The sequence below is a fragment of the Mastacembelus armatus genome, chromosome 8 (genome assembly GCF_900324485.2).
Source record: "Mastacembelus armatus chromosome 8, fMasArm1.2, whole genome shotgun sequence".
NCBI classification, from domain to species: Eukaryota; Metazoa; Chordata; class Actinopteri; order Synbranchiformes; family Mastacembelidae; genus Mastacembelus; species Mastacembelus armatus.
The window spans coordinates 20236118-20262529 of NC_046640.1; the positions used below are offsets into that span (position 1 = coordinate 20236118).

Genomic DNA, 26412 nt, shown 5'->3' on the forward strand with positions numbered 1-26412 from the left:
TGATGCCTCTCCAGCCCCCTCTGTACCCTCCTCCCCACACTTGTCTTCCACTATGCTTTCCTCCCAATTACGTAATATTACCTTTGCCTCACCTCTTCAGCAACACCGTTCCCCTATGTCTCCTGCCTCCCCTGCTCCCACACCTCAACAAGGCATTATCAGAGGTGCCTCCCCACTTTTTCCAGGTAGACTCCAAACCACCCAAATTCAGGGGTCCATGTTCAGGTTTCCAGGTGGCACACTGACGGTACCTCAGGGTCCTTTTGCCACTAATCGTGGAGGAGGTACAAGTGGTCATGGAAGGCTGCCACCCCGGATGCTCTCTAATGCCCTGCAAAACCCCAGCCTACGTCAGGCCACCTATCGGCTACCTGATGGTTCATTGGTCAGTAGAACTGAACTTTCTGAATCGTCCCCAGGTGCATCACATCTTTCGTCACCAATGCTGTCGTCTGCTTTGCTCAATCCCAGTTTACGACATGCCACATACCGTTTGCCTGATGGCACCCTTGTAACCAGTACAGAGCCCCCCCCTGAACCTTCCACTTCCTCTGCTATGCTCTCCTCTGCTCTTCTTAATGCTAATGTTCGTAAGGCTTCTTATCGATTACCAGATGGTTCAATTCTAACACGTCCAGCCCAGGAGCCTCAGAGTGCTGAAAGTACAGTATCATCACCGGGGCTAACTAGTGCCCTGATGAATGTTAACCTACGTAAGACAAAGTTTCAGCTGCCAGAGGGATCATCACTTTTTGCAAGGAACCAACCTCAAGCTTCCCCCTCTGCTTCCTCTAGCCCCTTCCTTTCTGGTGCGTTACTAAACACCAACCTCCGTGGTGCCTCTTACAAACTCTCCAGCACATCACTTTTGAGGCAGCCTGGTTCTGCAGATACCTCTGAGCCTCAGTCCCTTGACCTCTCCAGTGCTCTCCGCAACCAAAACCTTCGGTCTGCCACCTATCGTTTGCCAGATGGAACTCTGATGACCCGTCCTCAACCCACTCCTGCATCCAAAACACTTGATCTGTCTAATGCTTTATCAAAGAACCCAAACCTTCGTGGGGCAAAGTACCGTCTCCCTGAAGGTAATATTATGACACGGCTGGGTGCACCTAGGACTCCAGAACCTCGCTCACTTAACCTTTCTGGTGCCCTGCAGAACACTCACCTCAGAGGGGCGAATTTTCGCCTACCATCCTCATATGCTGTAGTATCACCACAGGTCCAGGGAGCTGGTCCTGAACAGCACTGGGCACAAGGTGCTGGAGTTGAAGGGTTGGGCCTGGAGCATAATGTAGATGTTTGGGGTTCAGAAAGGGTTCTACCACATGGGACAGTGCAGAACCTCAATAAGTGGTCCATGTATAAAGATGGGGAACTACTTGACCCCCACAGCCTGACAGGACAGGTACACATGGGGACTGAACCAGGGGAATGGAATCTCAGCAGGGAGGGTGAACCACAAGGACAGTGGTTTGACAAGGTAAAAGTACTTCAATTACATGACATCATGTACTTTAATTATCCACCATAGCTAAAGATGTGCAGTATACTGCTGTATGGTTTAGGTTTATGCTGTGATCTTGCAGTTGTGTAGCGCTGAGGTGAAAACCTGGTGCTGGAATGGTTGATGATTTTTGAAAGAGAAGGTAGTCGACAAACTGGAGCTCTGTTAGCAATCAACTGTAATTAATGAAAAAGAATCAGTATTTCCTGGCAAGTGAATCCATGTCTGTATTTATACATGAGTCCAGTGTGCAGAGGTGTGTGTACATACATCCTGTCTTTAGTTCTGAATGTGTGTGTTCTTCAGATGTACTCAATCAGAAGCCTGCCCACCATGGCTCACCGGGACCAGAAACAGGAAGATGGAGTGGAGGATATGACACAGCTAGAGTAAGTTAAATACACACCTGAGTTAACACTTTGAGTTAGTGAGATCCATGGCACTATATTGGGCTTTATCAGATTCTAGAGACTGAATAAATGGAACTGCAGGGTGCTCAGTGGGCTCAGTGTGTAACAACAGCTGGGAGATTTGTCGAGGCAGCAAAGTGTATTGTCTGTTGCTCGGACTTAACTAAAGAATGATCAACACAGTGTCAAAGTAAGAAAAGGCAGGATTTAAATTCACTGCAGCTCAAACATGCACAGATGGTCAGTTTGGTGCCATGATCCTTAAGTACCTCTGCTTTTTTGCTTCTGTCCAGAGAGATGCAGGAAGAGGCTGTTCTGGTGAATATGAGGAAAAGGTTTGAGAGACAGCTTATTTATGTAAGCGTCATGTAACACCCAACCACAGCAGCATAATTACACTCAAATCAGTTTATGATGAGGTTGTTTGTCATTTTAAAACCATCTCTTCATCTCTCTTTTAATTGTGATCTTTTTTTGGCTGTTGTTTGCTTCTCCCATTTGTTTTTTTCCCCAGACTTACATAGGTAGTATTCTGGTGTCTGTGAACCCCTATAAGATGTACAACATCTATGGGACAGACATGGTGCTGCTGTATAAGGGACGTGCTCTGGGAGAGAACCCTCCGTAAGTCTGAAAACTGTAAACAACCACACTGAACACTAGAACTGCCAGTTTCCTCATATTTTAAAACGGCATCAGACTAGATCAATTTGTAAAAATGAGCCTAACCTGCAGAATTACTGATTCTCATGCTTTAGTTTGATTCTCACTGGTGATTTGGCTTCAGTGAACAATTAGCAGTAGGAAAGGAAGAAAGAATTAACAGCACAGGTAAATAGTCAAGAGAGAAAAGAGGGAAGAGACAGTTTGCAAATACAACATGAAGGACATGAAGATAAACTTGGGATGAAGCACATTTTGAGCTCAGTTCATTGCTGCCAGCTTAATGCAACTGCTCTGTCTTCTTCAGGCATTTGTTTGCCATAGCAAACGCTGCTTATTCCAAAATGATGGATGCCAAACACAACCAGGTCATAATAATCAGGTAAGCAGCTAAGAGTCTACTTGATTCCTACCGGTACTTAAATGTAGGTACAGTGGAAGAAAACTAAACTATGAGAGAAGAATTAGGTATTTTAGAGGAAGGAGAGATAAATTACACCTACAGCCTACAACAAAAAAAAGCTTTTACCTACAAGAATTGAAGAGGAAATAAAGGAAATACAAATAAACTGTCATGAGTGAATGTACAAAACAAAATTACACTGTAGATTCATTTTTTACTTGAAATTGTAAAAACTGCTGCAGGACATTAGATTTGTAAAGCTTTAACATTGACATACACATGTGTCCATTTAGCTTCTTGGACAGTCAGGTTTCCATCTCTACTTGGGTTAGTGTTTGTAAATTCATGAGTGTCTGTCTCTGTGGTTTGCTCTCCAACAAACCTAAGACAGAACCATCCCTTGCTCCTGTCACACTCTCTGTCTGTCTGTCAAAGCCTCCATGTCAAAACTGATCTCATGGAGAAATAAACACAAGTTAAACTGCTTATAGGTCATAAGCATTTACAGCAGCCCAGATGTTGAAACGTACATTCATGCAACCTCCACACACACACCTGGGTGTGTGCTTATAAATATGGCTAAAAGCAACCATGTGAAATATGCAAATGTCAACACATGCACACACACACACACATGGAACACTCTAGCTGTGTTCGGAAGGAGACACCTGTAAGGAAAGCCCAGCCAGGTCTAGGCCAAGAACTGATTGTATTTCAAAGGTGTGTGTATCTGAGTCCACGTGTTTGGACTGTATGTGTGTGTGTGTGTGTGTGTGTGTGTGTCAGTGGGTGCATGTTAAGGGGTAACTGAGGTCTGGTGTACAATGACCAGTAATGGCCTGGTTTTTAGCTAACCAGCTCGGGGGTTGAAACCTTATGCTGAAATGTGGTCAAAGTGTCCCTAAATGCAAACACACACACTCCCATACACACACACAAGGACATGCAAAATCCTGAACATTGTAGGCCTCAGGAAGAGGCCGTTGGGATTACGTTGCATTGGATTGTATGGGTGTAGGCACTTCGGTTTATTTAAACAACAGTAGTAGCTCATATCAGATATGTTTCTCATTTTGGCTGTTAAACTATAAAATTTTAAGATTTCAAATTGTCACTGCCCTAATTTAGTGATTTTGAGTTTTTCAGACAGCCTGTGTTGGTTTTTGAAATTAGAAAATTCTCATACTTCTTGATGGGTGTTATCTCTGTTTGTGTGTTTCAGTGGAGAGAGTGGTTCTGGGAAAACCGAGGCCACCAAACTGGTCCTTCGCTACTTAGCAGCAATACATCACAAATGCAATCTTGTGCAACAGGTACACACACACACGCACGCACGCACGCACGCACGCACGCACGCACGCACACACACACATGTTCCTAACCAATCCCTCTGTGTCTCTGTACCTGTGCTGGCTCTCCCTGGGTGCAGATTGAGGTAGTGGGGTTCCCTGCATGACATGTTCTTTACATTTTACAGCTCATGTTCTCATGTGGCCATAAGAATAGCAGGTTGCTGTGTTTTGCTGTGGGGTTTGACACTGTTTGTTAACGATCTCTTGTTTTATCATTTTCAAAATTTTTCACATTTTTCAAATTCTCATTTGAATTTTATTTTGCTATGTTGTTTTTATGAAAACCAGAACTTTTGGATTATGGACCAGGCTGCTTTAAATGCTGCAGGTAAAAGACATGTTTGTCAGGGTGGATTGTTGATGTGCTGTGTGTTTGAATGTTGTGTAGATACTTGAGGCAGCTCCTCTGCTGGAATCGTTTGGAAATGCCAAAACTGTGCGGAATGATAATTCCAGTCGGTTTGGGAAGTACACTGAGGTCTTTCTAGAGGAGTGAGTATGAAATGAATTTAAAATATGAATTTTAGTCTCTTCCGTTCAATTTCATGATGGTGTTTTTGTTTTTTCTCTCTCCAGTGGTGTGATCAGCGGTGCCATAACCTCTCAGTATCTTCTGGAAAAGTCCCGTATCGTCTTCCAGGTGACACATGCAGACACTTACATAAGATGACTCTGCTTTTCTTATATTTCTCTGTGTATTGAAGTGTTGGTAGATAAATGCGTGGTTGTGTTCCAGGCCAAAGATGAGAGGAACTATCACATCTTCTACGAGATGCTGGCAGGACTTCCCTCGCAGCAGAAACAGGCTTTCTATCTACAAGAGGCTGAGACCTACTATTATCTAAACCAGGTAGAAAGTGGACCACGGTACAACCATCCATCTTTTCAGCAGAAAAGAATCTCATGTTTCTCTCAGATCATGACACATATCAGCTTTTGTACTCCTTTACTCATTTTTACTCATTTCTCCCTCTGCACAGGGAGGTGATTGTGCAATAACGGGAAAGAATGATGCGGATGACTTCCTGCGTCTGCTTTCTGCCATGGAGATCCTTCACTTTACCCCTGAGGAACAGTCGGCCATCTTTAGAGTTCTTTCTTCCATACTTCACCTGGGAAATGTCTACTTTCAGAGATATGAGGTCATTTGTTTATAGTGAGCTTTATTCATTTTAGAAATATTGTCATCAGTACCTTTCATGGTCAAGTCAAAGCACACAGCTAAATACAGCGTACACACCATATATTCTTGGTTTATGTTCAGCATATTGTGGTTACACGGATGAGACGGCTGACACTAAACAGAAAAATGCATGCTTACATACATAATTGTAAGAACAACACAAAACATGAGGTATCTTTTCTCTCTTTCCCTGCTGCATTACAGGCTGATGGCCAAGAGGTGGCGTCAGTGGTGAGCGCTCAGGAGATCAGAGTGGTGGCAGAGCTGCTGCAGATCTCACCAGAGGGACTACAGAAAGCCATCACCTACAAAGTCACAGTCAGTATTAAAGCACAGGTGCCGTGATCCAGTGTCTGTGTTTCTTAAAATGATTTCCATTAACTACTTATGTAATTCTGATAGATCAGCATTGATTATTTAGGCCAAACACGTGACACACAGACAACAGGCACACATCCTGTACACAATGTTACTGTTATGTTATAATGTTAGAATAATGCTTCTGGCCTTTTGGCTGCTTTTATTGGCATCTGTCATAGTGTACAATATATTTTTAGAAATGGCCACGTAGTAATGGACTATAAACTGTGGAGTTGAAGTTTTTAATCATAGTCTTTGTTGGAATTTCATTTTTTTTATTGCTTGACTTGTACACACTTACTTACTTTGGTCAAAGATGGAGATTTTCCTTTTGCATGAAGATGTGCCCAGATTTTCAAATGATGATTTGTCCTGATCTGTGTAGTTACTGGGCTGTTCCCAAAGAAAGCAACAGGTTCTACTGGTTGTCCTTATATTAAAAACAGAAGTCCATTGAAGTTCTCAAAAACTGTCTCAGATCCCAGGTTATAATTTGAAAGCACAACCAGTCCAGGATCCTCTCCAGGCTTCTCTCAGTCTTTATCACCAATATTAAATTAGCAGAAGAAATGGTATTCTCACATCCATTCACTGTATTTCACACAGTTTTTAGTTTCCACCATCAGTTGCAAAAAGACCCCAGTCCCTCATGTTCCAGCCTCTGACGGAGCAACATCCCCTGTTACTGTGGTTTCAAAGAAAAAGAGAAGGAGCCGCTTCACTTGGTTTTGTGACGCATCTGACAGAACGAGGGTGATGAGAGAGAAACACAGAGACACTAAATACATCTAATCCTGGCACACCTTATGCTTTCCACACACACAGGCTCTTATACAGTATACAATGCAAAGAGCCTTTTGTGTAATTGAATTACCTCATTACAGAGGCGGTTCCTATGTAACAGGAGAGGAGTCAATTCTACCCAGTCATTTCCTCTGGTTGACACATTGGGTGTGTAGGGGCTTTAAATATTTAAAACTGAACAAAAAGCAACAAGAAATTTGATTAAAATGTGATCTAAATACTCAAGGAGGAAAAAGAGGGCTCTAGGATCAAGACCCAGGATGTAGAATCAAACATATTAAAAATTTTTACCTTGGACCAGCAGAACAAAAAAGAGCAGAAAAAAGGTTAGTGAAGCCTTAGATGAGCAAGTACAGCAGAGGCTATGACATAGACATTATTACATGATAAATTATTAAACCCCTGTCTTCTCCACAGGAGACGATGAGGGACAAGATCTACACTCCGCTGACTGTGGAAAGTGCTGTTGATGCCAGGTGAGAGACAACACATGTCCAACATGCAATTAAAGATTTAGTATTTCATGCTGCTCATGCATTTTACATTTATTTCTATGACATGATTCTGTTTTTGTTACTAATTGAAAAACATCACAAATAGTACAGAAGTTCTGTGTCTTAGTCTGATAATCTGATGTAAAATAATATCTGTAAGCTCTTAAATAGATTGTTTTAAGTTTAATACACCTTCAAGATAATAGTACATTTTGTATCTGAGGAACCCAAATCTTTGTTCTCCAGAGATGCTGTTGCCAAGATCCTGTACTCGCTGCTCTTCCACTGGTTAACAGAAAAGATCAATGCCCAGGTGTACCCTCGCCAACACAGCCTCTCCATCTCCATCCTGGACATTTATGGATTTGAGGTGAGTGAGTTTTTCCATGGTTTTATCTTCGACACAGTGAAACAAGCATCTTCTCTCCCATCTGTCACGTGTGTGTGTGCGTGTGTGCGTGTGCATGTGTGCGCGTGTGTGTGTGTGTGTGTGTGTGTGTGTGTGTGTGGGAACAGGATCTGGCCTTCAACAGTTTTGAGCAGCTGTGCATTAATTATGCAAACGAGTACCTGCAGTTCTTCTTCAACAGGATTGTATTCAGGGAAGAACAGGTGAGCGGGGACGCTCGGTTACTCACACACATGCACACACTTTGCACTAATGCACATACACATGAATGATTGCACACATGTTGCAGACATTGACTGACAGAAACAGTAATAAGAATTGTGATTAAATTATTGATTCCTCAGAGCTGTGCACTGTTCTGTACATGATCCCTATGCAGGAGGAGTATAGCAGGGAACAGATCCCCTGGCAGGACATCCCATTCAGTGACAACCAGCCCTGCATCAACCTCATCGCTGCTAAGCCTCATGGGATACTGAGGATTCTGGATGACCAGAGCTGTTTTCCTCAGGTGAGAGAGGGAACCCCTGAACAGAAAACCCAAACCTGAACGCACCTTCAGACATACAGTCATCTGAACTAATCATCATGTCATTTCATTTGTTGCCAGGCAACAGACCACACTTTTCTCCAAAAGTGTCACTATCACCATGGCAACAACCCACTGTATCAGAAGCCAAAGATGCCCATCCCAGAGTTCACCATTAAGCACTATGCCGGGCGAGTCACCTACCAGGTACCCAGCTCCTCATAGCACATCTGGAGCTGCACAACCAGCTGTTCTCAAACTGGTTTGAGTCTTTTTGATCGGCTGACACACATTTACACTCACTGACGCGTCAAATTTCTGTGTCAGCATTTGACCTGTATGTCTTGATTAGCTCAGGGTTAGTACATGTTTTTGGGTATGCCACTTTCAGCAGTTGTGAAAGTGATACAAAACCAATACTAAGCTAAGTCTAAGTAAGGGCTTAATAAGTGACTGTAGTCCTTATTGACCCTACTAGTTTGCTCTCATTCTTTGACTGGGGTCAGTGGTTTGAAACGTATTAAGTTGCCTTCTGTGTGGTATTATTTTATCTTAAAAAGCGATTCCTGATAAATCTTCCAATACTTTGTAATGGCAACCACACAGGTTTACAAGTTTCTGGATAAGAACTACGACCAGGTCCGTCAGGATGTTCTGGACCTGTTCATCCGGAGCAAGAACAAAGTGAGAGCATCTTCACATCCCTTTACAGCTCACATGGAAGATGTAACAGAAAATGTTTTGAACCTATCGGTGTGTTTGTGTGTTTCCAGATGGTGTCAAACCTCTTCCTGGTTCATGCAGAGGTCATGGGTCAGCAGAGAGGAGGTCACATGAGGAAGAGCAGCACCGTTACCAGAAAATACCAAGCTCCCACTGTCAGCAGCAAGTTCCAACAGTCCCTGCTGGAGCTAGTGGAGAAGATGGAGAGGTGACCCTGAGGAGACATTTATTCTTAGAAAAGAACTGAAACTCATGATCTCAACAACATTTTCTAATTTCTGATCATGAATAATAAGAAAATGAGTTTCTGACATTATTCTTCCATTTCAGGTGCAACCCTTTTTTTGTTCGCTGCATTAAGCCAAATAATATGAAGGTAGATTGTCAGACACAGACACCGATCATTTGCATGCACAGTTCAAACTTACTGTAACATGCAGGTAATAGTGATCTTAGTTTTTTAAATGTGCTTATGTGTGTGTTTATATCTGAGTTCAGCATCCAGGAGTGTTTGAGGATGAGCTGGTGAGCAGCCAGCTGCGACACTCTGGTGTTTTGGAGACCATTAGGATCCGCAGAGAGGGGTATCCTGTCAGAATGCCATTCCACGTCTTCCTGTTTAGGTAACAAACACGAAAGCAGAATGGTGTTCATCCCTCCAGCAGAGCTCGGACTTGTTAAACCTCAATGAAGTCAAAGCATCATGGTCTTCTGGTTTTTATTTTAATTTGTGAACCAGTGTCTTTCAGTTTCCAGTAGATGAACATACAGAACATGGGATACTGATAAGTCTTGTTTTGGGCCAAATTTCCAAATACGATTAAAAGCCCCATGAATTGTTTTGTGTATGTGTTTGTGTGTGCTTGTGATTGGGTCTCATCACCAGGTATAAGTCCCTCGTGGGGCTACGAGACCTTCCAGCTGCCAATGGAGAGAACTGTGTGAAAATGCTCAGTAAACTGTCTCCCCTCAGACCAGGAGCATACCATGTCGGAGTCACAAAGGTGAGATCCTCCCTGTTTGTTCAATGTAGGCTAAATAGGAGAAACCCCTTTCTGGATGATGTGGGACAGTTCAACAGCAGCACAGAATCCATATCCATTGAACAAGAACTAAACACCATCACAAAGGGTGATTTATTACAGTACTGTTATATTAGACTGCATTAGTTTTAGCTAATCGTACGCGTTGTGTGTGAATGTCAGTTGTTTCTAAAGGAGGATGTCTACCAGTTGTTGGAGTGCAAACGGGAGCGTTCTCGACATCTCGCCGCTCTCACCCTGCAGCGTTACACCCGCATGTTCTTCGTCAGGAAACGCTACGTGGTTTTCCGCAACAGGATCATCAGGCTGCAGGCACAGTGCCGAGGCTTCCTCATGAGGTCAGCTCCTCTGCTCCTGCTAGTTTCACAACTATCAGCTGATTTGTGGCCATCCTGCAAGTAAAAAGCCTGATGCATTAGGTTTTACAGTCAGACATTCATATAAACAAACTGTCAGTCCACTAAGTTTTACATAGTAGTGAGAAAGACAAATACACTGACAGACAAAAAGTCTTTATTATGGCACATTATGGTAGAGGACAGTGTGTAACCTAAGTCGGTGACAGGCAGCACAATTAGTTTCTTTGTGTGAGTAATAGATGTTGCTTCTGGAATTGCAGACGCATTAACTGTGGAGTGAGATTTCATTATAGACCATTTCTCATTCTGTCCATCAGGAAGCGCTACATGAAAATGAGGGTGAGTCTGGTCCGGTTCCGCTCTCTTGTCCACATGTATGTCAACCGTAAGCAATACATCAAGGTACATGTTTTATATTAAATCATCTTATTATATTTCAGAAGTTGGTTTTGGTCCAGGTAATAATCAGTTTGTGATTTCTAAATTTTTTTTTTGATTTGCCTGCAGATGAAGTTTGAAGCCCAGAGGAAAGCTGAGGAGGAGAGGAGGCGGAGAAAAATGGTAATCCTGACATTCACGCAGGATTTACTGTACACAGAATAGGGAACTCATTCATGTTCCTCTGTTGGAGGAGACACACAGATCATTTGAGAATCTGTCTAAATTCATTGTCTCTGTAGATAAATTAGAAACAGTGACTCTTTCAGGCGCTGACCAAGAGGGAGGTGGTGAACGTCACACACTTGGTGATTCCTGCAGAGCTGGGTGCTTTACTGCAGGCGGCAGCAGGCGAGTAGATGTTTGATGTATAGATATTATTGATAACCCAGATGTCTTATAACCCAGCAGAAAAGGATTTAAACTTTGATTTGGAAACAACTTTGTCCTAAAATCCTGTCTAGTCAGCTTCAGCAGCGGTTGTAGAGTAGACTATATAGACCTAATAGTATATTAAGTGATAATAAAACCACTGATGAAAGAGCTTTATCACAGAACCTGTTGTGTTTCTCTGTCTCCAGTCAAGAAGGAGCTGCACTCAGACTGTTTGGCTCTGCTTCAGGCTCCTCATATCCAGGAAGAGGCTCAACTCACTCTGCCCCTGGACATCAACAATTACCCTTTCTACCGCTACGTACAGATCTACTTCAGGGTGAGATGTGGATTGATGCATTCAGAGTATGATAGTTTGCTACAGTTTTTTAACATGTTTTTCTGCATCAAACAACAAATTGCTTACAAATTGGTTACAAATGTGCCATGTATTTGCAACCTGAAGGGGATTTATTTTGAGAACTGTCCAGTATTCATGTAAGCATGTTTACTTATTTGTCATTGTAGGAACCAGAATTTGGGATGTTGATGGCCCCTCTGGAGTCACCTCTGACCCGTGTGGAAGAGGACCTGAGAAGGGAGGCTCTGATGGTCTTCATCATGGTTGGCTGACCTCGTTTATAAACTTGTTTCCTAAAACGTCATTTACCCTTGAATCAACAACTAATATACTTTACAATGATACGGTTTCCCACATTCACAGTCGTACCTTTTTTTGTTACACCCCTGTTTGTTCTGTGAAACACCCCGTCATTCAACATGCAGTAAGTTAATAATATGTCATGCCTGAATTTGTTTTCTTCAGGTGTTACGATTCATGGGGGACCCTCACCTGAACGGGGCGCAGGAAAACATGTTTGGGAATTACATCATCCAACGGGGGCTGACGTCTCCTGGGTTACGGGATGAGATCCTGGCTCAGGTGGTCAACCAGGTGTGGAGGAACATGAACGCTGACAACGCTGAGAGAGGCTGGCTGCTGCTGCTGGCGTGTGTCAGCAGCTTCGCCCCCTCACCCAAGATGGACAAATACCTACTGAAGTAAAACAATTATTTTTAAATGCACCTATGAAGAAAGTATACCATTGAAAAGTTTTGCATGACTTTTTATAGTGAAAATCCATTTTAAAAAACATGAAATTAATCAAAGGTTTCTCAGTTTTGTATTTTATATAGATTTTTAGCTCAGAATTTGTCTTTTCCTCTCCAGGTTCGTATCAGACCACGCCCCCGCTGGTTGTCAGGCATTGCTGCAACACAGACTCATCCAAGCCAATCAGAAGACACAACAAGGCTCAGGCTCCACCGCTGAGACGGCAAGGACCTATCCGCTGTCACTGCTGGAGTGGACGGCCAATAGGAAGAAGGCTAACATGGTGTTACATGTGCAGTGTTTTGATGGTGAGATGAAAATATCACAACATTTCCTGCTGCATATAATGTTTTGTTTTATATTTCACTTTACATTCAGTCTCTCATTTTATTTTGAAATGAGCTAAGAAAAAAGACTGAATGTCATGTGAGTACATGGCTCAATGAATGATAGGAAAGTACATGGCAGGAACTGTTGGCATCACCTTTGTTGAGTGGGATCAATTACAGCCCCCGATCATTGATTATTCATTAATAGACAGGATCAGGTGTTGGGATTTCAGGCCTCACACTCCTTGAATTACGCAATTTACTACATTTTGCGTAACAAAGTGGTGTTATTTTTAAACCTGAGTGAAGGTATTATTTGGTTTCACTTTGGTTGTCCCTGTAGGACGGTCTTTCCTGTGTCCAGTCCATTCCTGGACCAGTGGAGAGGACTTAGCAGGACGCATCCTGCGGCACAGGTGCTAACATTATACCCTTACTCTTTCCCATTATATCAGTTGTTGTGTGGATGTTTTTTATGTATAGTGTGATGTCCTCTCTATATTTATGCATTCAATATGAATGAGCTCTTGACCTTTATTCATCTAACCTGTACTACCTGTACTACATATCAGTTGTATTTACAAACCTGATTTCAGACTCAGAAATCCCAGGCTGATGAGATGTAACTCATGTAACATGCAGACATATGATGATGTAAAGCATTAACAGCTGCAGGAAGATGTTTGAATATCATGGTGTTGCAGGGGTGTGTCTGACTGGTGGAGGGGGAGTTCAATTCTCATGAAGGAGCAGGGCCAGTGGGTGGAGTTAGCGGGCCACGACTATGTGATGGACCTGATTGCAGACCTGGAGCTCCCGACTGACTTCCCAAAGCAGAAGAGCTACTTCGTCATCAGCACTGACGACCCAGCTAAAGTCAGAGCCAATGCCAGCCTGTCAGTACACAAAACACACACAAATACAAGTACAATACATGCATACAAGTACTTGAACTATATGTTTAAAACACAAGATAACAGATTCACCTCTTACTCACCTCTCCTCTCAGTGCTTTGTTTGGCAGTGGCTTTGACTCAGATGAGGAGCTTGCTGCATCCTTCCCTCTCAGCAGCAGCAGCAGACCAGCCTACAGTCTGCCCGACTCTGATGGATACTACAGCCATGGTACGAAAACCCAAACACAGGCAAATCCTAGGTGCTGTAGCACATGTTTTAAGTGTGGCTGCTCTCTGTGTTCAGTAGAGTCGGATGCATTCAGTGACGGTCAGACTCAGAGAGGAATGGACCGCTACCTGGACAGTCTGTTTGACCCTGTGCTGTCAGACAGCAGCATGGTGAGTACTGATGCTGGTCTGCAGTAAACTACAGCTTCTCCTCTGCTTTGGAAACACTTCAGTGCTGAAATGACTAGTTTGTGAATGAAGTTAGTCAGTTTAATGAGCTTAACCTCCAGAGCAGTTGTAAATTTACTGTTTAATGATGCAAGTTTTCACCATGAAATGTTTTTTGTCAAACTACAACAATGAAGGCTCTCTGGAGAGTTTTAAACTTCAAACAGTGCATGCTGGGAAGTGAACGTGCAGCAGTAAAACTCAACGTTTAAAAAGAAAATACTTCAAATTTATGTTTTTAAGGTCAGAAATCATCTGAAATAGAAAACTATAAGGTCAAATTAAGTGTCAATTAAGAAAATAAATACTAATCTTATAGCATCATATGTTGTATACTGTTCTTATTGTGTATCTGTGTCCGACAAATCAATCAATTTGAATTTGATTAATTTCACATTTTACAGAGTAATAAGTTCATTACACAAAAAAACAGATTGCTATATAAAGGAAATGTCTGCTGCTCTGATGAACAAGAGCTATCACATTATGCTCCATCTGCACCTGGTCTTCATGTGAGTGAATAATGGGGAGTGTTGATGGATGGATGGAACATGTGATCCACTGCTTCTGTTTGTGTATGAATGGAGCAGACAGGAGGGATGATTAGGTTACTGAGCGACCTACCGTATTGACTGTAAAAGCAGGCAGCATGATTACTTCACGTGTATTTTGTTAGTAGAACAAGAAAAGACAAAAGGTCCTGTACAGTCTGTGCATGTTTGCTTAAGGTGTTGATCAGATATTCTCAGACTATTTCAAATCAAAACAACATAAACATCTGCATCCAGTGTTGAAGTGTGGGACTTTGATTTGTAGCTGCAGATGTGCGTCTTGAAATCTAAAACACTTCATATCTGTGAAATTAGCTGTTTGGCTTTGTTGTGCTGAGACAGTGGATTTTTGTTGGGGACCGTGTGTGTTTGCTGGACCTTCTCCTCCAGTGTGTACGGTACTTCCTGGGGCGTATTCAGTTCACTCAGTGAGGGTCTGGATAAACCAATACGAAACACCCACTCTCTGCTGTTCCCTCTGTCTTTCTTTCTCTAGCACAAACACATTACACCCTACTCTTCATGACTCTCCACTTTCTCACCATCAACATCCGTCCTTTTCCCTCTACTGAGTCTGTTCTGTCACCTGCTTCTCTCCGCCTGCCAGGACATGGAAAAGACGGGAAGTTTGTCGGCACGGATGAAGGGAGGAGGAGGTATAGGCATCACAGGAGGGGGCAGAGGAGAAGGGGAGAGTCATACAGCTCCCACCAGCCGACCTTACCCACCAGGAATACACCCAGGAGGTAAAACATGCATTTGTCTGGTGTTAGTTCTAAGTGGCTCCTAAATCTCTAACGTGAATATAAATAGTTTCTCACTTCAAAGTTTCCCCTGAAAGATGGAAACACTACCAGGTTTCAAATTATTTGTTTAAGCCTTAAATTCCAAGCATTACAGAAAATAATCATGGTTAAAGCAACTCAGGGACATTGACCGGGACTCAGGTGTAAAGGTTCAGGTGTACAGTACACCTGTGGCTTCCAGGCTGTAATGAGCAGTCTGACCACATAGATAATGCATAGACAGCCATTCACTGTAACCACAGGTCACACCATTACTCCCCTTCCACAGGCACAACAACAAACACACTAACTAACAAACACTAGTTCTCTGGACATTTGGCTGCTGCTGTTTCATGAAAGACCTGTAGAAAAACCTTTATTCATTCAGTTCCAAACATCTGGAAATGTTTATTACCAATCAGTCGTTTTTATGTCAGAGGAGCTTTTACTTTCTCTCCTTCAGTTTTAAATCCATTATATGCTTTAAAGGTTCTGAATGTCCATGTGTCAGGTTTTGCATCACCTGTCATGTACTTCAGACAGTATGCCGATTACTAATCTTTCTTTACTGGACAGTAAGAAAGAAGCAGTGATAGTGGTGACAGAAAGAAATAGGGACAAAGGGAATGACCACCAAGGGTTGTGAAGGACACGTGGATCTGGAGCGACATCCAAAAGTTTCTTTAACAAAGGGGGCATCTCATACATTTAACAAGCTTGTATTGAAAGCATTGTTTTGACCCTGTTCCGTTCAAGCTGTGCCAGTGCTTCCAGTAGCAGGAGGAATGATGCCCCCCATCCCTGCCATGCCAATCCCCTCCCACCACCACCACCACCACGAACAACACCTGCAACAACAAGAGCAGCAGCCACAATACCACCAATACAACCGTCCCCGACAGCTGACCTCTCCTACCGCCACCACTGCCACACGTGTAGCACCCACCCCATCACCCACCCGTGCACCTGCTGCTGCCCTTGTGGCCGATAGAGATGATGGTGTAGTATCCCACATCACTGGTGTCCCCAGTGTGTTGGGGGTGTCCTCGCTCCCGGCCACACCTGTAGCTCCAGGCCTGCCTGTGATGACGGGCATGCCAGGTACAAGACAAGGGTGTGTGTTATGTTTTTCAGCATGTTTGGCCTGACGTGTGTAGGCATGGTGGTGTGAACAATACATTTATTTAGTTTGTTGGACACAGAAGAGTTCACTGGGTCTTTTGCAGTGGACTGTGTGCGTGGCTTCTGCTTTTCTACAACAAAAACAATTTTACTACATGGTGTCTGTGTTTCTATGTTTTTACTTTTCCAGGATCAGAGCAGGCCATACTGACTCAACAACAACAGGCCATTATCAACCAGCAAGCTATCATTCTGGTTTGTCTCATACTTTCTCTCAACTGCTCTCATGCCGAGTAAGTTGCAGGAAAATATACATTAACATGTGTATATAAATGCGTGTTGCAGGCCCAGCAGATGACCATGCAGGCCATTGCCATCCAGCAGCAGATGTTGTCCTCCTTCCCCCCCGTTGCTCCGGCCCCACAGTCTCCACCATCACAGCATCACATACACTCGCAGCAACGTTCTCAAACACCCAGCCCAGTGAGTAAATATACCTGCACAGCACACCTTACTGAGGTGATGCGTGAACACACACACACCTGCTGAGCATGTGAACAAATCAGTTACATTCACAACTGTATTTCTACCTGGTTTCCTGCAGACCAAAGAGAGCGAGGAGTCACCGTACAAGCTGGGCCCTGCTGCTGGCCAACGCAAAATGAGTATGTTTCACACTCACTGATAGTTTTATCACACAGTGATTTGAAGTTGGAAAGCTTATTGCATCGAACTGTTTTTATTGAAATACCAAGTACTGGCAGCTGACACTTGCTTTAAACCAGCATCACACAAATATACTGAGCTGTTTTCTTTTCCTGTGAAATATAAACATTTTTTATTTTGTGAGCACTGTGCCATTTTACGATGCATCCCTGCAGAAAGAATCCAAGATTAATCCAGCTGCTTTTAAATGGAGGTATTCGACATCTATTTTCAGGAGCAGTCTTTACTAAAATGTAAAATTGCATACCAGGTCCGACACGTGGCCCTCCTCCGGAGGACGTGGTCCGATCCAGCGTGAGCAACACTGAGCGCATGGATCCCAGCCACGACATCAAAGACATCATCAAGCAGCACCAGCCGGCCAGCACAACAACTTCTACTGGACCTGCCACACAAAGGTAACACACATTCATACACACACATGGTCACCTCACTTCACAAGCTGTCATGGTATTTTAGCTCTTCGTTTTACTTTCGTGTGTGTGTGTGTAGAAAAAGTGATGGAAAAATGTTTACGAAGAAGCCAGACCCTCATGATGAAGCTATGGAGATCCTCAAAGACCAGATGGCCAACCCGCCACAACCGGTAACAGTACGTTCCCCACAACTACGCACACAATAACACGAAAAAACTAAAGTGACATCCGACCTTTTCTCATGCCTCAGACCCAGAGGAAGCCTCAGTCCTTCCAACATAAAGAAGAGGGAGGAGCAAAGGTTACCAAGCCAAACACATCTCATGCTGCAGGGCCAGATAACCCCAACATAAGCTCCGCCCCTCCTCCAGGTGACCTTTTCACCAGTGGTCGAATGTAACAGAGTACCTTTACTCTTGTACTGTACTTCAGTAACTTTATACTTCACTATGATTCAGAGAGAAATATTGTCCTTTTATTGCACTATATTTACCTGACACCTTTCATTATGATTTGTCATATCCTTCCCTTCCAGTGAAAAACATGTCTCTCCATGTTTGGTGATTTTGAATTAGAGTTTTTCTGAAGTAATAAACATTTTCCTTCTTCAGCTCAAAACCCTCTGCTATTAGCTGAAAAACTCATTGTTACAAACATATGATTATCTCCTGGAATATGATGTGGTGCTGTATATTTATGTACTAGTACAGCAGCAAAGTGCTATGAACACATGAATGCATCAGTAACATTAATCCAAAAATATAATATAGAATAATAAAACACTGACATCGACTATTTATCTGTATAATGAGCTATTTTACTTTTGATACTTAATAATAAAACTGTAAAAATAAGATTAAACATCCAGGACCAGTATTTTCACAGTATGGTTTTTATTAGTTCCAGTCATATTTTTGGCTCATTTCACATGTGTGTGTGTGTGTGAACATTTGTGGAAAGAGCTGAAGGGCTGAAAACTCTTATGGGAATGTGTGTGTGTCCAGTCTCGAGAGAACTGCCAGTAGAAGAGGGGATCATTCAGACTCAGCTCCACAGCAGGACCAGTGATGAATACTACACATACTCCAACGTCCCCTGGAAGCTCTTCATGAGAAAAGAGGTGGATTTTATCAGCACACACACACACACACACACACCTGCAAACCCTTTGTAAAAATGTGTTTTTAACATTAAACTGCTTTATCTTACAGGTATTTGCTTAAATTAATATTTTCATTACTTCCAGGTTTTCTATCCTAAAGAGACAATTAACAATCCACTGGTGCTGGACCTGATCTTCAGACAGGTTGGTTTGCAGACAGATTGCTTAAACCTTTCTCAGCACTCTTTGGTTGTGGCTTCTGCTTTGACATGAATATTCTTTTAAAGCAGGAACAAGTGAAATGAAACAAATGTGAAATTCATGTTCCTGGATTTCCATGTGCTCTGCAGGTTGTACACGACACCTTCTCTGAGGCCTGCATTCGTATCACCCAGGAGGAGCGACAGAAGATGAAAACTCTCTTTGGTACAAGAAAACCAACACACATCTCTAATGTACTTTCTCTGCTCATTGACCCAAGATAGCATCCTCCTCTACAGTGAAGCCTGTTTACAACCAGAGGATCTGGTCCCGTTGGATTTCTATAAGCACACTGGGTTTGATAACTTCAACTCTGCCTGTGTTTTTCTGACAGCGGAGAACAAGGTGGATCAGGTTTCAGGAACCCATGATGAGAATGTGAAGAAGAAAGTGGTCACCATGGCCAGAGACTCATGGGAAATATACTTCTCCCGCCTCTTTCCGGCCTCCGTGAGTTCTTGTCTCTTTCTTCACATTTGAGAGGTCAAATCAATGTCCAAATGTTAATTAAAGCCAAGAATGCCTACTTCTTTTACTCAGCCTGTAGGCTTTTCTTTCTTGACAGTTTGTATGTGATTGTATTCAGTTTCATGTGGTGTGTGTGTGTGTGTGTGTGTGTGTGTGTGTGTGTGTGTGTGTGTGTGTGTGTGTGTGTGTGTGTGTGTTTTGCAGGGCAGTGTGGGAACAGGGGTGCAGGTGCTGTCTGTGTCTCATAAAGGCATCAAGCTGCTGAAGATGGTGAGGAGCAGCTCTACTGCTTCAGACTACTTCAGAGTGCTGAGGCCTTACAGGTAAACCTCCCAGACTGTGCAACAACCAAATCTTTTAAAGACTTTTTTGTTTGTTATTATTGGAACATCCATGTTGAAAATAAAAGACACACATTACAATAATTGAAGTTAACTGTTTCTTGTTATCTGTACGGTCATTTTCTCTCCTGTTTTCAAATAAAATGCAGAGAAATGATCAGTCAAGCAGGCTTTATTTAACAACACTGTTCAGGTGATTTAACCCCTCCGTCTTTCTTTGTGGCATTAAATTGACTTCCTGGTTTTGCACATGACTTCCTGTCCAGCTACTCGGACATCCTGTTTTTGTCGATTCCATCTAAGAACATGCTGGAGTTCAACCTGACCAACGAGAAGCTGATCCTGTTTTCTGCCAAGGCCCCGCAGGTCAAACACATGATCGACTACTTCCTAACAGAGCTCAAGAAGGTCAGAGGGCCTGTGTGTGTGTGTGTGTGTGTGTGCGTGCGTGCGTGCGTGCGTGCGTGCGTGCGTGCGTGCGTGTGTGTGTGCACTGGTGGAGTTCACCTTTACTTTCTCTATCTCATGATATTGTATTTTTGGAGCTTAACATGTTCAGTGTTCTTTATTTTTGGAATTTAAAATGGGAATGGAGATTTATAAAATGAGCACCACAGTGGATATCACTGACAGCCTGTCATGTCTGTGTCAGGACTCAGAGTACGTGGTGGCAGTGAGGAACTACGTCACAGAGGACAGGACCCTGCTCAGCTTCCACAAAGGAGACATCATCAGACTTCAGCACCTGGATGGACTGGAGGCGGGTGAGACCCACAGAAACACACAAAACACAATGAAAACTTGTAGAGCTGCTGTGAGCCATGTGCAGTACGTGCAGCTTCATGCCTATGTCGATGTGTGTGTGTGTCTGTGTGTGTGTGTCTGTCTGTGTCTGTGTGTTCAGGCAAATATTACGGCTGCATAGTGAGGAAGAAGGTCATGCTTTTGGAGGAGCTAAAGAGAGACACTCCTGAGTTTGGTAGGTTTGATGTGTGTGTGTGTGTGTGTGTGTGTGTGTGTGTTTGCTTTGCTGTTTGTTTATATTTTTTCTAGTTGGTTTGGATTTTACTTTTAGCTGATCCTTACCCTCCGTTTGAACTTTTATTTCACTGAGTGAAGTGCACAGGATTTGCTGTGTTTCCTTAAAAGCTAAAAAACAAACAGAGTATTTGAGGCTTTTTATTGGCCATAAAACATGAAGACATTAACATGGACATTTGTGTTTTTTGCTTCGGTTTGTTTCTATCACTTGGCGTGTTTCTGTTTTTTACGTTTGAACCTCTTAGTGATGGCACATAATTTCTGCTGTGTGTGTGTATGTTTACAGGCTGGCGGTTTGGGGCGGTGTATGGAAAGTCAGGGGTGTTTCCCATTGAATATGTCCATCCTGTGGCTGCTCCAGACTTTTTGGTCCTCCCCGCTGAGCGCGTGGAGCCACGAGACAGACACGGACGAGTTGCCGCCTCTGCTGCTGTCGCCGTAGCAATGGGCTCAGCGGTAGCTGCCCATGAGCTTGACCTCTCCACCGAGGTGCAGACCAGGAAGTTGCTTATTCACACTGCAGCAGTGTTTTTTGAATAACACAACACAAGTACACTGAGCTGCATTATGGTATCATCTGCTGTTTAAACAGCATAGAATAGTTTGGATTGCAGACGTGGAAATATTTTGCAGATATTTATGTCTTTGGTGCTTCTTAAAGTGCCATGTTGCTTAACTGCTTATTCTTTGGGACGTGTGTGTATCAGGTAGTAAATCAGGTGTATGGGGACGGTCTGAGCATCGAACTGGACGAGCTGCCTCTGCATGGGGGCCAGTACCACATGTCTGAGTTTGCCAAGAAGTACTTCAGAGAAGCACAGAGGAACAGGAGGTCAGACAGCAACACACACACACACACACACACTGCCAAAATAATATGTCTAATTTGTTCTTACAGCAATAAAGTAAATGACATGTTTTTACACAAACCTGCTTCACTGACTTCTGCATGTATTTTCCCCAAAGTGATCAGAAAGCGAAAAAGGGGAAAGATGCCAGGGACCCTGCTGACATGGTCAAATTCTCTAAGGTAACACAGATTTTACTTCTAAGTACAAACTTGAAACTCATGTATTTATATTCTTATACTGCACACGTTTGTCTTCATTTCCAGCTTTGTTTTTCACTGTGCTGCTTGTGTTTGTGTCTCCAGGCTCCGATCCAGGAGTCTCTGATCGACTTCTCAGACAGTGGGATGAACAGGGTGGCTGCTGACATCTTCTTAGGTGAGAGAGGATCAAAGATGGAGGGATGGATACAAATAGGAGGTAGAAGACATGAGGGTAAAAAAGTCATTGGTGGCTAGAGATATGTTTATATTAGAGATGTCATCAACTGTAGCAGAGAAATACAGGTTTCAAGATCAGACTGGGTCTTTGAGAGATGCAAGGACAGAAAAGGTGAAATAAAGGTTTCATGAGATATTTTAATTTGTGTGTGTTTCCTTATCATGTAAAGGGCTTTTGTATGAAACAATGCTACACAAGTTCAATTTGATTTAAGGTGAATTCATGTGTGTCATTGGTTCATTGATTTTGTCCAGCTATAATGAAGTTCATGGGAGACCACCCAATGAAAGGGCAGACCGAACATGACCTGGTCACCACAATACTGAAGGTAAACCCTCAAATACAGGAACACACGCGTGTGATTTGTTAAGCACAAAAATATTAAAGAAGTACACTGATTTATCTGAGTGCCTGGTTGAGAGTGTGCCTGTGTGTATTTGTTTGTTTGTGTTTGCATGTTCCTGAATCAATCTTCTAGTTAAGTGGTGACCACGGTCTGATGAAGGATGAAGCTTACTGCCAGGTGATGAAGCAAGTCACAGCCAACACCAGCTCCAAACCGTAAGACTCTTCTGTAGTTTACGTCAAACACCGACTGGTAGTGAAGCCTTAACCTTTACCTCCACAGCCCATGAGGGGACTTTAATTTGTAGTCGTGTGTGTGTTTGTTTTGTGCAGGGACAGTTGTCAGAGAGGTTGGAGGCTGCTGTACATCCTGACAGCTTTCCATCGCTGCTCTGACGTTATGAAGTCATTCCTGCTGACGTTTCTGCAGGAAGCCTCCGCCGGCCCCGGGGTGCAGTACCAAGGTAGACGACCCAACCCTCCAGCTCATCACATTCATTCATTCATTCATTCATTCATCCATCACCACCAGTCTCACTCTATTGCTGCGGTTAATTGACAGGCATCTCTAAGGCATGTGAGCAGAATCTGAGGAGAACTTTTCAATATGGTGGACGTGTGCAGTATCCCAACAGCATGGAGCTCAAAGCTATGCTGGTTAGTCTCTACTTCAACATGTATGATCAAATTACTGCAACAGCTAATCTTATTGATGTGATCACACTGAAACATCATGATAAATGATAAGAATGGGTTGAGTTTAAGGGGATTTGGTTGTTTTGGTCTTTTAGCAGCTGTTTTAGCAGCTCTCAGTAACAGCTGTACACGCCACGCTGGTGGGTAAATCATACGGCATCTCCTTCTGATTGGTTGTCTGTGTGCAGGCTGGGCGGAGCTCCAAGAGGCAGCTATTCCTGCTGCCAGGTGGGATTGAAAGGCATTTGAAAATCAAGACGTGCTCTGTGAGTGAGACACAAACTCGTCATCCAGTGAAACCAAACTGAGCATTATTCTACCTGTTTAGAAGAGGAGCTGGAGGAGGACTGACTGTAGCATTAGCATTGCTTATTTGGACTCTGTTTGGTTCAGGTTGCTTTGGATGTCATCGAGGAGCTCTGCTATGAGATGGGTCTACACAGGGTGGAAGCCCAGGATGAATATGCCATTTTTTTGGTCACACACAAAGGTAAGAAGTGATCTGAGTTGCCACAGTAAAAGTCTAATGTGCATTCTTTGACATGTAGAAATAAGCTGTAGATAAACAGATGTTAACTGAACCGTGTGTCTGTGCAGGTCAGAACGTGCGTCCCCTGAACAAGCGCGAGTACATCCTGGACATTGCTACAGAGGCAGAGGCAGTGGACACCAACTACAGTCTGTGGTTCAGAAGGGTCATATGGAGTCTGGCTCTGAAGCTTGATAATGAACTTTATGTCACCATGCACTATAACCAGGTAGTAACCTGCCTTATGCAATAAAGGACAGCTAATCTTGCAGATTTACAGAGATGAATAATGTGACAGAAATCGTGGCTCATTTTCTTGGTATGTGGAGGTTTATATAACAATTCATCACAGGCAAACAGGTATTACCTCTGTAGTCCCACATTCTCTTCATAAATGAACAATGATCAGAAAATGGCCTCCTGCTTGACTCTTTGCAAGGTGTTGCCAGACTACCTGAAGGCCTTGCTGAGTGTAGTTCCTCAGGGTAAGGTCAGTGATCAGCATCTGCAGCAGATCGCCAGGCTGGCAGCCCTGCAGCATCGTGCCAAGGACACCATCTACCTGCCCACCATGTAAGTATCAAGAACGAGTTCCTTGTTTCCTCAGAGCACAGTACTATACCTATGCTCACATGTATACAAATACCTGGCTCATTGTGTGTGTGTGTGTGTGTGTGTTAGGCGTGAGGTGCAGGAGTGTGTTCCCCCACAGTTCTACAGTAAACAGGGTTCACAGCACTGGTTGAATATGACAACTGAACATATGCAGCAGGTCCAGCCGTTAAACCCACACCAGGCCCGTGCACAGTTCCTCGGTAAGACCACAGCTCTGCGTGAGTGTGTTTGTCGTTTATTGAACTTAGCTTGTAAATATCTAACAGTAACTTCCAGAGATGTCCAGTATTTTCATAAAAAGTCTCTCTTGAAATCCACTGGGCTAAAAATACATGATCAGAAGCAGTTGACAAACAAAAACTTAAACCCAAGTTGTAGTTTTTAGGTACAAGTGTAGTGCAGTGGGTTTAATTATTCACTTCACTGACTTGTCATAGTTTTCTTGAAGATATCTGACACTGGGCTTGAATGTGCAGCAGATTAAATCTTCTTCATGTGTTTTCTGCAGGTCTGGTCAGCGCCTTCCCGATGTTCGGCTCCTCCTTCTTCTACATCCAGAGTTCAGGCTCCGCATCCATTCACGCCCCGTGCATCCTGGCTGTAAATCTGAACGGACTGCACTTTCTTAACAAGGATTCTCATGTATGAACATGTGCAGACACACCTGCACATCACCCACTCAAAGTCTGTGTCATTTTGCTTCGTACTCTAGGACCAGCTGTTAAAATATGACGCTGGCAGCTGGATTGGTGTGAGGACTCTGATTTAAATTTCTCTTGATCCATTTTAATTAAAAGCAAACTGCTGCCAAAATGTTAGTTTTTCAAAACAAAAGCATTTGGCTCCATCTGCTGGTTTTACTCTTTTTTTTTTCTGCCTCTGTCAATCCCTCGGTTTTGTTATCTCGACATCCCACAATTCACAGTTAAAAAAGGCAACATAACCTGTCAGGCTAGGCTGAACTCCATAAACACCTGTCGGTATAATACAATACAGCTCTAACCTCCAGAGTGATTATACAGGTGAAAAGGTCTGAACGCACACTGATTAGACTGCATTAGTTTAATAATCAAAACTGAGTGTATGTTTGTGTGTGTGTGTGTGTGTGTGTGTGTGTATTCATGGCTGTGTGTGTTACCAGGAGGCCATGGTGCGTTTCCCTTTGAAAGAAGTCCAGTCTACTCGCACCCAGAGACCGACTTCAGGCTCCAGTTACCCGTATGTGGAGATCATGATTGGAGACCTGCTCAACCAGCGCATCACACAGCTACAGCTAGAACAGGTGTGTGTGTGTGTGTGTATTCCAAGAGGTGTGATGTGTAAATGTCCTGTACATTTGGCTCACCTTAAATACCTTGCTGTTTATGTGTGTGTGTGTTTTTTTTCCAGGGTCTGGAGCTGTGCAGAGTCATTGCCATGCACATGGAGAACATGTTGTCAGTCCGAGAAAAGAGACTCACCCTGCCACCGAGTGAAATCACCCTGCTATAGCTCAAACACTCACACACACCCACAGAAATCACACATTAGGCCTCATATATGGACTGCATCTACCTCTATTTAAAGATTTATTTATGTAAACGTGTTTCTCTCATGTGATGAGTGTGTGGTGAGAGAGGCTTCATTCAAGAAGGGTGGCACCTCATTTTCTTCATCAAACAATCTGCAAGTTATTTTGTCAGCGAATAATGTCAGACAATAGTTTATCAGCTTGTTTGACACAACAAAGCTAAAGATCTTCAGTCTTTTATCATAGAGGACTAAGAAAAACATCAAATATTCACATTTGAGAAGCTGGAGGTAAATCTGTGACATTTTTTACTGAGAACTGACTTAAATGATGATCAGTTCTAAAAATTGTTGCCAATTAATTTTATTTTGGGTAATTGATTATTAAATTGACTAATAATTTCAGCTCTAGGCGTGTTTAGTTCACTCATCCTCCTGTGTGATATATGCACACCCAGTATATCAGTATGGACCTGCTGAGACTATAATGGATCAATCCTCTTTAATTAACTTTAACTTGCCCACTTCAGCAGAATAGTATGATTTGATCAGCCTTCATCCTTGGGGAACACTGAACTAAAATAATTGTGCTTTTGCCCTGTACAAGGGTTAAAGGCCCTGCTGTGATAGAAGAAACTGTAAGAAATGAAAACCCAGCAAATTTAAATCTACCTTTATCTTCCCATTAATATTTGTGCATGCCTGTATTTTGACATAATACTTTAAAAAATGAGGTTAGGGTGATTTAAAATTAAAATAAAAGGAAGCAGCC

General features: G+C 43.0%; 1 protein-coding gene across 1 annotated transcript; it reads left to right on the forward strand.

The window, feature by feature from the left end:
* Nucleotides 1–1813: 1813 nt before the first annotated feature.
* myo15aa (myosin XVAa) lies at nucleotides 1814–25656 on the forward strand. The gene is made up of 64 exons (XM_026324538.1): nucleotides 1814–1896; nucleotides 2211–2274; nucleotides 2432–2541; nucleotides 2888–2962; nucleotides 4206–4296; nucleotides 4413–4418; nucleotides 4724–4827; nucleotides 4912–4975; nucleotides 5072–5185; nucleotides 5316–5477; nucleotides 5723–5836; nucleotides 7100–7158; nucleotides 7423–7546; nucleotides 7693–7788; nucleotides 7965–8096; nucleotides 8196–8321; nucleotides 8721–8798; nucleotides 8888–9045; nucleotides 9168–9213; nucleotides 9336–9460; nucleotides 9724–9841; nucleotides 10043–10218; nucleotides 10557–10641; nucleotides 10747–10800; nucleotides 10947–11028; nucleotides 11259–11389; nucleotides 11578–11673; nucleotides 11876–12111; nucleotides 12281–12471; nucleotides 12836–12908; nucleotides 13197–13388; nucleotides 13502–13617; nucleotides 13693–13787; nucleotides 15003–15141; nucleotides 16493–16557; nucleotides 16648–16785; nucleotides 16907–16967; nucleotides 17279–17426; nucleotides 17521–17614; nucleotides 17695–17815; nucleotides 18449–18564; nucleotides 18691–18750; nucleotides 18897–18972; nucleotides 19142–19257; nucleotides 19480–19598; nucleotides 19883–20024; nucleotides 20269–20380; nucleotides 20521–20595; nucleotides 20944–21146; nucleotides 21365–21489; nucleotides 21624–21687; nucleotides 21811–21883; nucleotides 22201–22274; nucleotides 22425–22507; nucleotides 22625–22755; nucleotides 22854–22948; nucleotides 23176–23253; nucleotides 23381–23477; nucleotides 23585–23745; nucleotides 23956–24089; nucleotides 24198–24331; nucleotides 24640–24773; nucleotides 25273–25413; nucleotides 25521–25656. Exons 1-64 carry the CDS (start codon nucleotides 1814–1816, stop codon nucleotides 25620–25622), a joined length of 6987 nt encoding a protein of 2328 aa, XP_026180323.1. The 3' UTR covers nucleotides 25623–25656.
* Nucleotides 25657–26412: the final 756 nt, after the last annotated feature.